The 12,279-nt window shown below is 49.9% G+C and overlaps 3 protein-coding genes across 5 annotated transcripts; 1 reads left to right on the top strand and 2 right to left on the bottom strand.

The window, feature by feature from the left end:
* Positions 1–2,014: 2,014 nt before the first annotated feature.
* Positions 2,015–10,106, bottom strand: LOC118514321. The gene is made up of 4 exons (XM_036061105.1): positions 9,995–10,106; positions 9,564–9,935; positions 6,823–7,348; positions 2,015–2,871 (listed from the first exon to the last, which is right to left on the bottom strand). The coding sequence occupies exons 1-4, from the start codon at positions 10,004–10,006 to the stop codon at positions 2,141–2,143; spliced, it is 1,641 nt and encodes a 546-aa protein (XP_035916998.1). The 5' UTR covers positions 10,007–10,106; the 3' UTR covers positions 2,015–2,140.
* On the top strand, positions 4,778–5,725 carry LOC118510295 (cuticle protein-like). The gene is made up of 2 exons (XM_036051920.1): positions 4,778–4,912; positions 5,003–5,725. The coding sequence occupies exons 1-2, from the start codon at positions 4,901–4,903 to the stop codon at positions 5,576–5,578; spliced, it is 588 nt and encodes a 195-aa protein (XP_035907813.1). The 5' UTR covers positions 4,778–4,900; the 3' UTR covers positions 5,579–5,725.
* LOC118510293 (mucin-5AC-like) lies at positions 6,150–8,408 on the bottom strand. 3 transcript variants are annotated; one of them, XM_036051916.1, is made up of 4 exons: positions 8,322–8,408; positions 8,070–8,199; positions 7,476–7,715; positions 6,150–7,348 (listed from the first exon to the last, which is right to left on the bottom strand). In XM_036051916.1, the coding sequence occupies exons 3-4, from the start codon at positions 7,494–7,496 to the stop codon at positions 6,305–6,307; spliced, it is 1,065 nt and encodes a 354-aa protein (XP_035907809.1). In that variant the 5' UTR covers positions 7,497–7,715; positions 8,070–8,199; positions 8,322–8,408; the 3' UTR covers positions 6,150–6,304. The 3 variants fall into 3 exon arrangements, with proteins under 3 accessions (XP_035907809.1, XP_035907811.1, XP_035907808.1); XM_036051918.1 differs by having other exon boundaries at positions 6,150–6,900; positions 6,979–7,348; positions 8,070–8,401; XM_036051915.1 differs by having other exon boundaries at positions 8,306–8,401.
* Positions 10,107–12,279: the final 2,173 nt, after the last annotated feature.

Genomic DNA, 12,279 nt, shown 5'->3' with positions numbered 1-12,279 from the left:
ACTCAGAACGGACAAGTGATATGCTGATAAGAGATAGCTTGATTCACAAAATCATAAACAAATAACTTAAGATGCTTATGTCGACAGAGAAGATACATTTTCGTCCAGCAAACAATGTCTGTCTTGGGCAACACAATGAATGCATTAATGCTGAAATCCCCGATTAATTCCTTGACTGTGAAACATAATTTGCGTTCTTTTGTCGGCTTATTGCAATTAGCTTAGAACCTTTACAGTTCCAAAAGCGAACATGTCATGATTGATGTGTGTCCAAATTTCGAGCTAAGAATCTAATCTCCAAGCCATTGCCAGCTGGAAGTGCAAAGGATGCCGTTACGTCAACGATCACATCCTGGTTGCAACTTGATCTGTTGTACTGTTCTGGTATTTTCGGTCGACCGAAACAATTTAGCAAGGCGCAACCGTTACCGGCTGCCGCTGCTACTGCTGCAGCTCCCCACGCGCTACACTTTTACTTTTGGGACGGTAAACTTGCACTTGAACTTTACGCGGCAAGACACGGCCAATGTGGTTTGCAAGGTTTTGCCAGTTGTCCGGCCAATATTATGTCGGCTGCAGCTGTGTGTGTTTGTCTGTGTGCTGTCGATTCCCTTGTACGGGCGGTTCATTGCGGTGCGGTGTTGTTGTTCTGAGTCGTCGGTTGGTTGGAATTTTACTGTGCCGCTGTGGTGGGGCTAGCATTAATGATTTTGTTTTAATTGTTTTGAGCCGTGGCAAAAAAAAAACGGCCAAACTAGAATGCGTACACCGTTTGCGGCACCAACGCATTACACCGAAAGAAGGAATTCCGACTCAAGTTTACCAGTGCATGACGAAGTGTGTTTTCGCAGTGATCTGCGATTTCTGCCATCATCATCGTCGTATGTGGTGAGCCGGCGTGGGTTGGCCGGCGAGTGACCGATGTCGTAAGGTACAGGGTTAATGGGCAATAATTTTGCACAAGAACGTAATTATGCTCGACAGGCCGGTTGGTAGTATTATTATCGTAAAACTCAATCATCTAAGCTATGTGCGATCGAGTTTCCTATCTCTTGTGGACGCTAAGATTCTCTGGCGAGCACTTTTCATCACTTCCACTACTCGCTCGATTTGGCCGACACTGATTGATTGTTCAGCAGCCCCCGCAGTAGGGGCACTCGCTCGATCAAACTAATCGATTGGCGTGTGGAAAAAAAAGGTGCCAGAGGTGAAGCTGTTTAGCGCTAAAATCAATTTGACAACTGATCGATGCCATTTGTTATTATTACTTGCAGAAGAAAAGAAGCAAAAAGCACCTCCGAATGATCTACGCCTTGAGTCACCCCAGCAGTGGGGTGTTCGGTTTGGCGGCAAATAGCCGGAAAGGTACAGGTAGCGTGCGCGATCGTCAGCTATGCCCTGAGGCTATAATGCGGTGTTTGCAAGGAAGTATCGCCCATATGCTCCGGCACTGATCTGTTTTGGCATTGCCGTGGGACACTGCCCCAAAATGTGTGTGCGCGGCGGTGGTTCGATCGTAAAGATCGTAAAGATCACAAAACGGGGGGGCGATGGAAACAAAAAGGCGGCACCTTAACGTTTTGGTGCGTCCGATGCTGGTGACGCTCGTCGAGGGACATGAATGAGGAAGTAGTTCAAAATGGGGTGTATAATGTTAGCATAGGAATTAATTGCTGTGGCTGTTGTTACTTCGCGAGGCGTGTATGTGGGGTTTTTTTTTGCTCTGCTGCTTCTTCTTCTTTGTAAGATCCTCGCGCGCAGGGCTTCTAGGCCTAAGGAAAGCGAGACTATTCACATTAAGACACGTTTTGCCGGAAGTGGGATGGTGAGATGGTGATTTTTTGCTTAATTTAATATTTCGTTTCTGGTAGTCCGACTGACGGTATTTCAAGGTTATCCCATGCCGACGAGAAATTTGATACAATAACAACCTAATGAGGTTGGGTAACATTATGAAGGATTTTTTTTTCTCATCTCTATGTCATCAGTTAGATATCGAGAACGAGAGCAGTGGTACAGTTTAAATATTTAATTTATTTTCCTCATCTTTCAATAAAACAATCCGAAAACGTTGAACAAGAGAAAAATAGGGTTCTCGCTTGCCGAACGGAAATTGATCGTAAGTCACAGTCAGGTTCGCTTAGTTCCACTCGTTAGCATAGACGGCCGGGGCAGCGTACACCGACGGGTAGCTGCTGACGTAGGACGTCTTCAGAGGAGCGGCAACGTACGACACTGGGGCGGCTTCGTACGAGATGGCAGCCGGGGCAGCCTGCACGTAGGTCTTGGCAACCGGGGCAGCGTACGAGTAGGTCTTGGCAACTGGAGCAGCAGCGTAGACAGTCTGGACCGGAGCGGCGTAGACGGCCGGGGCGGCATGGACGACTGGAGCAGCGGCCTGGACGTAGGTCGTCTTCTCAACCGGAGTCGACACGACGGTCTTCTTCACGCCCGCAGCATACACTGGCTCGGCGACCTGCTTGTTATGGTACTGGGTGAAGCTCTGGTGCGAGTATCCCGTCGGGATGGACTTCTCGATCGTGCCAACGTGCGCCACGGTCGGTTCCTCGATGATGCTCTTCTGGTACGAGATCTCCTTCTGGGCGACAAGGGCCGGGGCGGCAGCTACCACGGTCGAGTAGGCAAGCGGGGCCGAATGCACCAGACCCGGTTTCGGGGCGGCAGCGGCAACGGCGAGAACAACGGACAACACCACCAATCGGAACATATTGGATTGTTTTTTTTGTTTTGCTGGGTTTTGCTTGTCACAAAGAAAAACACACCGAAAGGTCTGTGTTGTTGTCGGGGTTTGAGCTTTTGCTTTTGGAACGATTGAACGCTGACTGTGCTTTTCGGACCGCCGGCTCGAATCTTATATAGTGACCACGAAATATACGACATCATCCGCTCGGTGCCGGGTCGCAAGATCGGCGATTCCTCTCACTCTCGCTCGCTCTCTACGATCCTACGCCATCTTGCTCCACCCGGCGTCTTAACTCCTACCTGGCACCCGATCGGCTTCTTCGGCGGTCGGGTCGATGTTTGCTACGGTTTCACACTTTTTATTTTTCTTTCGCGCACTCGCGCCCCGTCCATCTATGCGACTCCTCTGTTCCTCCTCCACCGGAGGTGCTGACCTTCCGTGCGTCCTTTCCGGAACGTCCCTGCCCAAGCGACTGCTCGGTTCGGCGTGCCGGTTCCTTTTCTCGGCCTGCAGTTTGGGTGCAATGGAAAAATTGTAATGCCGATGTCCTTGATTTTCGTGAAGGGAGTCACCACGATTCGAGATGCAGGAAATTGAAATCTCTTTGTGTTGCTGTACTGGCGATGAAGGGCGTTTGAAGTTTCGAATCGGGAGTCAACGGTGAGTTCGAGATGCTGGAATTTTATTCCCGTTCTGGGTGATTGCGGTTCGTGGTTTTGTGATTTGCTTATTACCGAAGAACCAGGTGATTAACTGGCCGGCTGAATCTCATTATACCGGGACACCCTGATCCATTCACTGGTAAGGGGCCCAGTAATGAGGTTGAAATTGAACTCAAACTCGAGAATAATATATTAAAGTTACAAATCACTCATAACTGTTGAAGCTTTGTGCAAGTTGAGGGACGTTTTGGGCAAAATGTCATGAGCTCTTTGCTGTTCATGTTTTACGAGGGAACGCTACAATCATGTTGTTTTCGTAGAGAAACTGATGTGCTCTTTGGGCTTTATTTTGTTCTGATGGCTTTTGCAAGACTTTATTTGCCTTTGATTTATTGAAAGCCGTTGTTTCTAGACAAGAATGTACGACGTTTTATTGGTTCTGTTTATAGGACATAATTTAAAAATTAATTTATAACCACAGAACGCTAACCATTAATTAAACATTCTCAGATGGTTAAAAGATACATATATTGTAAAGATAGTTTGAACCGACCCGACCGTGCGCTGCTAACCTTCCGGACACCAGATTATCCAGACGATTCGACCAAAAATCAAGCCAGGGGGGGGGGGGGGGATACTACCAATTTTGTGCTCTCCCCCATTCCTACGGGCGCGATTGACATTTACGATGAGATAATTCCTAGCGGGCGAACGGCCAGAACGCGAAACGCCACCAGAAGACGTTGACATTTCTTGCGCTAAGGGAATCGTCGGCCCACACGTTCCCCAGTGTTACCGTGTGGCGTACGGTCCGGATATATGTGCGTTCTTGGCCTTTCGTGTGTAAGCGCTGTGTTCGCTTATCGTGTCGAGCCCCTGGAAAAGGAAGCTTACAACGGAGAGCTGTGATCGCAGTCAATACGATCTACATTGACCGGGAGTATCCGGGAGTGTACTACACGGGAGTTGGGTGGATTCTGCTCCAGGCAGAGCAATGGACGCGTGTGTCCTTCTAGGGCGTGTACGATAAATGGAGACCCGGAGAGACTACACGCTTCGTTCTCTTTGAGGTTCAACGCATCTGTCAGATGTGGATTCTGCTCAGAACTTGGCGTTGTTTCTCCTAATACACCGGACAGCAACAAAAAAGTAATCTTAATGGCTAATTTGCGTGGCTTGCCGGGCCCCTCGAGAAGCAAAAGGGTGGTGTCAGGTAAAGCAATAAACACACGACACGGAAACGGTGGTCCAAAAACGCGCCGCAAGTGATTGTGTGCGTACGGCTCACCGTGGTCCGAACATAGTGCGCCGTACGTCCGTGAAGAGATCCTCGGGACGGGCAAAAAATCGCTCTCGCCACCGAAACGAGAACCTCCGAGCGAGATCCGAATGGGTCGGTGGCGGACACCACGCTAAAACCGCGATCGACGTATAAAAGGCGTTGACGGTGCTGGAAATGGTACAGTCAACGCGAAGCTCTTTCCAGTGATCAACACAGACCTCTCACAAAACAATCCCCAAACAATCAATCAAAATGTTCCGATTGGTAAATATCGAGCGTGTGCGATGGCGCACTGGCCGGGTGTGAAAAATGGTGTGTAACCGTAACTCGTTTGTTTTTTTTCCCCCCTTGAAGGTGGTGTTGTCCGCTCTTCTTGCCGTTGCCGCTGCTGCCCCAGGACACTTGGTCCACTCGGCTCCGCTTGCCTACTCGACCGTGGTGGCTGCTGCCCCGACGCTCGTCGCCCAGAAGGAGATCTCGTACCAGAAGAGCATCATCGAGCAGCCGACCGTGGAGCACGTCGGAACCGTCCTGAAGACCATCCCGACCGGAGTGACGCACACCAGCTCGGCCGTGGTGCACGACACCAAGGTGCGCGAGAATGTGTATGCCCCGGCCGTGAAGAAGACCGTCGTGTCGACTCCGGTTGAGAAGACGACCTACGTCCAGGCCGCTACCCCAGTCGTCCATGCCGCCCCGGCCGTCTACGCCGCTCCGGTCCAGACTGTCTACGCTGCTGCTCCAGTTGCCAAAACCTACTCGTACGCTGCCCCGGTTGCCAAGACCTACGTGCAGGCTGCCCCGGCTGCCATCTCGTACGAAGCCGCCCCAGTGTCGTACGTTGCCGCTCCTCTGGCCAAGACCGCCTACGTCAGCAGCTACCCGTCGGTGTACGCCGAGCCAGCTGTGTATGCTAACCAGTGGCACTAAACCAATGACTGTCCCCTTTTCCTGAGTCCTAGCGAGCCCTACGGTGACGGTTGCTTGTTTTTTGTTCACCTTTGATTGTTTCGGTGAAAGATGAGGCAAGCAGCTTTGTGCGAGAAGAATAAATGAATGAGATTCGAATGTTTTAAATCTTTCGGAGTTATTACTACATGCTGAGGGAGGGCTTGAGAAGGAAAAGAAACAGATACAGGAATGATCTAAATTGGATAGCTAAGGAAGTTTTTGGGCGTTATTAATGGCGCGTGACAAGTTTCTTATCGAGGACATCACACATAGAGTATGTTCGTTACGCTTGGTGTTCCATGGGCTCTTAAGCGGGTATGAATTTTGATCCACCACGTCACAAAAATAGATTCGTCAAGCTCTGCTGGTCACATGCGGCTGAGCTAGATACTTTTGGACAACACTTCTTTTTTTTCATTTGACACTACATCCGTTATGGATCTATTATTTTCCCAACGGCTTGGATCATGCGTTATGATATTTCTTTGTTCTAACCTTAAAGCCCCACTGTTTTATTTATATTTACAAATTTTACGCACAAGGAAGTCCATTTGGAATGATTTACTACGCTAGATTTATTCGAAATCAGTACAACATTACATTATTACAGAAAACAAACATGTTAAAAAGATGAACCAACAACCGATCGTTTAGTAATTTGAGCATTGTGAGCATTCATTCAGCAGTCTCGTCTTGAGCTTCAGCTTAGTGGTATTTGATGACGAGCGGTGCTTTGTAGTTGCCTACGTAAGAACTGTACTGCGGCACCGGTGGGTGTGAGTAGATGAAGCTGCCGGCTGGATAGAACACGCGTCGAATCGTTGGTGCGTTATGATGCACGGCGACAGGAATTGGTTGGTGGCGAACATGTCCACTATGGGACACACCATGCAGACCATGTACGAGGGCTGACGTTTGGTAGGATACGGCGTTCGGTGTGTAGTGCTGCCCATCCGAACGGACAATCGAACCGCTGGGTGTCCATTGAGCGAGGAGATTATCGGTGAGCCGTTGAGACGTTTGCAGCTGATCTCGAAGCCATTGCTGTAAGTCTAGAGGTCCCGGGGCAGCGGCAGCGGGAGCAATGGTATCCTGTTCTGCCGGAAGATAAGCTGGAGCAGAGGAAGGAGCAGGAGCAGGAGGAGGAGGAGGAGCAGAGGTGGTAACGGGAGCGAAATCCGTCACGGGCAGTGGGGGGAAGGTAGTAGCGGGAATCCGGTTACGAATGGTTGTCAGACGAGTGACGAGTCCCGCTCCCGCCAGCTGATCTCCCGTCAAGGTCGTCTGCGGAACGAACGTCACCTCCTGCACGCGGTTCATCTGACGTTCGAGCCATTGGGCGAAATCTTCACCGGCCGGTTTAAACTGATCGCCGAGCAGGTCGGGCCGTGGCGTCGCTGTATCTTCCTCCTCGAACCAAGACTTTCCATCCGACGAGGGTTCGATCGGTCTAATGGTGGTGCTGGTGGTCAGGAAGTTGGGCGTAGTCGGTGTTGTCGTAGGGGTGGTGGGAGTGTTGTTGGTGGTTGTTCGGAACACAGAAGGGAGAGTGGTCGTTTGGGGAGCGCTGGTAGCAGTTGACGAACTGGAGCTTGAAGATCCTCCCTCCCAAGCTTTCGGTTGTCTTCCCGAGAGCCAGAGTTTGAAGTCATCCTCCGAGAGATCGTAGATATCTTGCGGAGATACGGTGCTGGCGTCGTTGGATGTATCCTGTCCCAGCACACCCGCCACCAAGGTCACCGCAACAAGCTAGAACGCATTCAAGAATTCGAAACCAATGAAACAAGTGCGAATGGGGCATTAAGGAACCTAGAACTAGCCGCACACACAGACACACACACGAAACCCGTTCGCTGACATTTGAAACGAGACATACCACTTGCAAGAATCGCGACATTACGCCCGAAACACAGGTTGCACTCTGCGATGATCTGATTACACACGGCTCTTGTAGCACTACTCCCTTGGAAACTGCGGATCACTTCCTGCGATCACTCGACTTTATATCGATTTCGAAATAAAGCAACAGGTCTTGACTGTCCCGATGGTTGAGGCTCACTGACGACCGAGCTCGTCCGCTTCTGTCAGAGAAGATCTGTTTTGCGAGCCGTAAATTCTGCGAAGCAAAGAACAAAAAATGGTTCACTGACACGATCATCCTCCTCACGGTCTACAGCTTTCCAGGGCCCGGGCTGGAGGACATCACACGATCTTCCTCGTTGCATCGTGAGGAACACGGGTTTCCGTGTCCTTGGTACAGAATCCCTCGCGCTCCCACTGGGGCGTGATGTGTGAAAGTAGTTCTACCCCTGGGATGGCATTTAACGAGGAAGCGCACTTTTGGTCGATTCCCTTGGTGTGGAGCAAAACTCTTCTCCCCCTGTTTGCTTTACTTTTTGACAGCAAGCGATGGTTACGGAACGAGAGCAACTTACCCGACCTACATTACTTTAGCGCGGAGGTATCTTACCGGTTTTTAGCTACGAACGGGGCGACCGCTTAAAGTTCATGGTTTCGCGAAATCGCTACGACATTTCGCAGACCCTTGTCAACCGCTGGTCGGCAGCAATCGTCGATCGTCGAAATATCCGAAAGGGATTCTTCCCGAGGAGAGGTCACGAAGTTGGGCACACGGCAGTGTAGGTGAAATATGAAAACTAATTAGTACCGAGCGTAAAGAGCACCGCAGTTCGTTGATTGAATCACCGAGAACACCCGTTACCCGTCCTTGGTTCCAAACTTCGCGGAAGATCACGGCAAACCAAAACCGATGCACCGAAACTGAGTCCGTCCCGAGTGGCTGTTGTCCAAATCCCGAGAAGTGCGACCAAATCGTACTAAAACGTCCTGCCGCACCGGCAAGTCGACGAAGCCTGGAAACAGTCGGTGCCTGGACGCGTAGAAGATCAACCATAAATGGGGGCAAGCTGGGCATAAATCTGGTTTGATGGTCGTTTCTGGTTGACATTTTGAGCTGTTGAAAGTGTCGGTGCATTGGGGATTGCCGTTGACGAATGAGTTAAAATTATAATATTGATTAGATGCGTAAGCCGCCTAGCCTTAGGGTTGTGGCGTGAGTTCTGACTCGCAACCTGCTCTTATGGGGCGTATGGAGAAAACCAGTGCACCAGTTCTAATCGCGAAGGTGTAGCAAGTAGCTGCACCAACATGCATCATACATGAAGCGGTTCTAGTCGAAGAATGAGGAAATACAGTAGCAAACTCACAAAGAAGTATTTAAATTTGTTGTACGTTACTTGCGCGGCCAGCGATCTTTTATCTTTTCGTTAAACACCTGTTCTTTAAGGCAGGTGAATGATGGACTAAATGCTGCCGGTTTTTCATCCGAACAGATGGTTAAAAGTGAGCGGAAAAGATGATCTTGACGGGGAATAGCAGAAGAAAAGGGTATTACGACTATTGTCAGTGCAGAACTCGTTTTGAGAAGGCTGGAGGCTCTAAGAAAGGAACAAACAAGAATTTACAAGGTCATAAGAGAATCAGAAGCTATGACAATTGCATAGCTTCAGGCGGATGGATATGCGGTTTGCATACTTTGAGGGGCCCATGACACAATTTTATCTGCAAGCGATACTTGGAGGGTAGAATCCATTCTTTTCCCTTCCTAAGATCACCAACAAGTACTCAGCGTAGGTTTACATTTTGTAAGACATCTGTTTTATTTCACTGCAGGCGCTAGAAGTTTGTGCGTCTTTCAATCTTTCACCAACAATCAAAATGAACAATGAAAAACGACTCCCCAACGCGCAACACCGAAACGAAAAAAAAAAACTAAATGCCTTATGCCGCTTCTTCCTATGGCCATTCCTGGAAGGAATCTCACTGGTGTATCACTCGCCAACGCGTTTTTGTTTTTGGGCACACGCACATCGTATCCTCTCGGTAGCTCTCACTCCCTCGCGAAATCCTTAAAGCTGCTCGTCACTGACCCGTGGCCGGTTTACAGATGGTGGTAAGCGTAAGCATCGTGATAGGCCAACGCGGGGGCAGCGTAAGCATAGGCCGCCGGAGCAGCAATGTAGGTCGTCTTGGCGATCGGGGTTGAGACGAGCGTCTGCTTCACGGCCGGAGCATAGATCGGCTCGGTGATCTTGGCAGAGTTGTGCACGATGGTGGAGCTCTGGTGCGAGACGGCCGTTGGGATGGTCTTCACCAGACTGCCGACGTGCGCGACGGTCGGTTCCTCGATGATGCTCTTCTGGTAGTAGATCTCGGGCTTCGCGATGAAGGTGGCCGGAGCGTACGCCAACGGGGCAGAGTACGTGAGGGCACCGGGACGAGCGGCAACGACGGCCAGGACAGCGGACAGCACCACCTGACAAAGGCGGAGTGTAAGAAAATGGTCCTCCATCTCAAGCAGAGCAGCAAACTTACCAACTTCAGCATTTTGATGATTATGGGTTGTAGATTGTTGTGTGGACAAAAAAAAGGGAGAAGAAGGTCTGTGCTGTTGATCGGCTAGATTCTGACTATGCTTTTCCCATCCGCTCGCGGTAGCTTTTATAGCACGGTCCCAGAGCATTCTGGCTAGCCCGGACCAAGCGAACCAGGAAAAACGACTTAACCACCACCGAGCGATATGTTGAAAGGAGGGAAAAATAACGCACAACTGCAATGCGGCAGCAAGTGACGAACCCTTGCTGGCCGGCCCGAGAACCGGCCACCGAGCCATTTTGCGGACAAGTTTCCCGGTAGAAGCGAACGTGTGTGAGTGTATGCGAGCTGTCTGTTTTTTTTTCGTATCTAAATAATGTCCATCATGCACACAGGCAGGCAGTGGCCGATGACCATCTCGTGGTGGGAAGCAAACGAACTCTCCTTTGCGAGCGGTGCATTATTTGTCCGGTGCTGCACTGCAAACCAGGCGTAGGTACACTGCAATCTCGATCGATCTATATATGTTGGCGCGTACATTATCCGCGATCGTGCGCCTATATGCATGCGCGATACATAGAACTCATTTACATCAGAGCCGCCCTGTGCGAGACGCCTGTCGGTCATATTCATTCGGTCGTACGCTTGTTTTTGTGCGCCAACAGCAGTATCCAGCCAGGAAGCGTTGCAAGCGGTCGTGGCCTGGTCGTTTTTTGTTTGTGCGGACTCTCTTGAAGCTGAAGGTTCGGTAATAGCTTGACGCGAGGCAATGTCACACAGCTGTTACGGACACCCACTCACGAGCGAAAAACTGCAATTGCTCGAAAAAGCTCGCTCAAACATCACGTCGGCCAGCGGTACAACAGCACAATGCACTGAGTCAGCTTTCGTCACCCGAAACCGGTGAACCGGTCACGATCATCGACAATACGGGCGAACCGAACCGGCGGCGGCACTCGGCGCGTGGGGGGTGCTTTTTATTTTTAGTGTCAATTTTTCGTTTATAATTATGCTACCGGGGTTGTGCTGGATTGCACCAGCTGGAATGGCCGGGTTGGTTGGGTCCAGCCGGGCATTGAATATGTTTATCTAGTTTTGCACAATACGCTACCGGACGCTCTTGTGCGAGTTTGTTGTGTTGTTGCACACAGAAAAGAGACAAGAAAGAGTTGCAAAAGCTGCAACAGGAGTTGGGATCGTTTCGGCGCTGCGGTTAGTACAAGTTTTTCTTCCCTTCTGTGTGTTTGGAGGTACTCTTGCTGCTCTCCTTTTTTATCGGATTGCATTGATACCTACCTGCTAGTCGTGTCTTCTGTGTGGTTGGGCTCAAGAAGAAGACTATGTGCTTTTGCTTTCATTTTCTTCAAGACCCAACAGAACAAGCCTGCGGTTGATCGACAAACAAGTAGAGCTAGTTGTGCCAAGCGCTGGTTGCGAAGATGGTTTTAGTTTCTTTATTTGGTGGCACGCAAAGAACGTTTCTGCAATGCTTCTCACGGATCAGAACATAAATCCTGTTTAACCGGCTCCGGCAGGATCGAGGGGCTCGCTACATTCTATCAAGCACTCGTCCTAGTCGGGAGGTTCTCAAGACAAAGAACAAAGAAATCATTTTACTGATACTATTTGATGGTCTAGAGGCTGATGGTCTGAGAGGTATGTTTCTTAGCTCTAGAAGATATTACTCTAGCTTGAAACTCTCTACTAACGCTTATTTATGCTGTGCTGATAATAGAGTTGTAAGAGTCCATAAAATATTCCAAACGGCTCAAAGCTCTCGTCGGAAGGTCTTCTTGCGAAGTTGAACTTTGCCCTTTCGCTTCTTGCCGTTCCAGCCAGGAAACGACATATGATCCCAAGAATATGCCTCAGGATACGAACGCTCTTAATAATGCCCCCAAAATGGTCCCCGTCGCGTGCTAGACTATCTTATCTTTATACGTACGTTAGGTGTCTTGGAATTGACTCGCACCATATCCCAACAACCCAAACAAACGACTGCAAGCGACACCTTCCCGCTGTCTAACGCCATTCCTAACTGGGCATCACGGCGACAAGTTGTGAATGAAGCGGATTAAATACCGGCACGCGATTGCACAAATGAATGAAATACAACTCGCGAACAGAACACAGAACAGGACGTAGCCGAAGGTGCCGCCGCCTGAAGGTCATCTCTCGCGTACAAATGTGTTTCCAATCGATTATGAACCGGAGGCTGCTTTCGGAAGCACAAGTCCATGGGAGGGAGTGTGAATACAAAGGAACGCATTTGTTACGGTGCTGCA

This window comes from Anopheles stephensi, chromosome 3 (genome assembly GCF_013141755.1).
Source record: "Anopheles stephensi strain Indian chromosome 3, UCI_ANSTEP_V1.0, whole genome shotgun sequence".
Taxonomy (NCBI): domain Eukaryota; kingdom Metazoa; phylum Arthropoda; class Insecta; order Diptera; family Culicidae; genus Anopheles; species Anopheles stephensi.
This window is presented reverse-complemented; position numbering and strand designations above follow the sequence as displayed.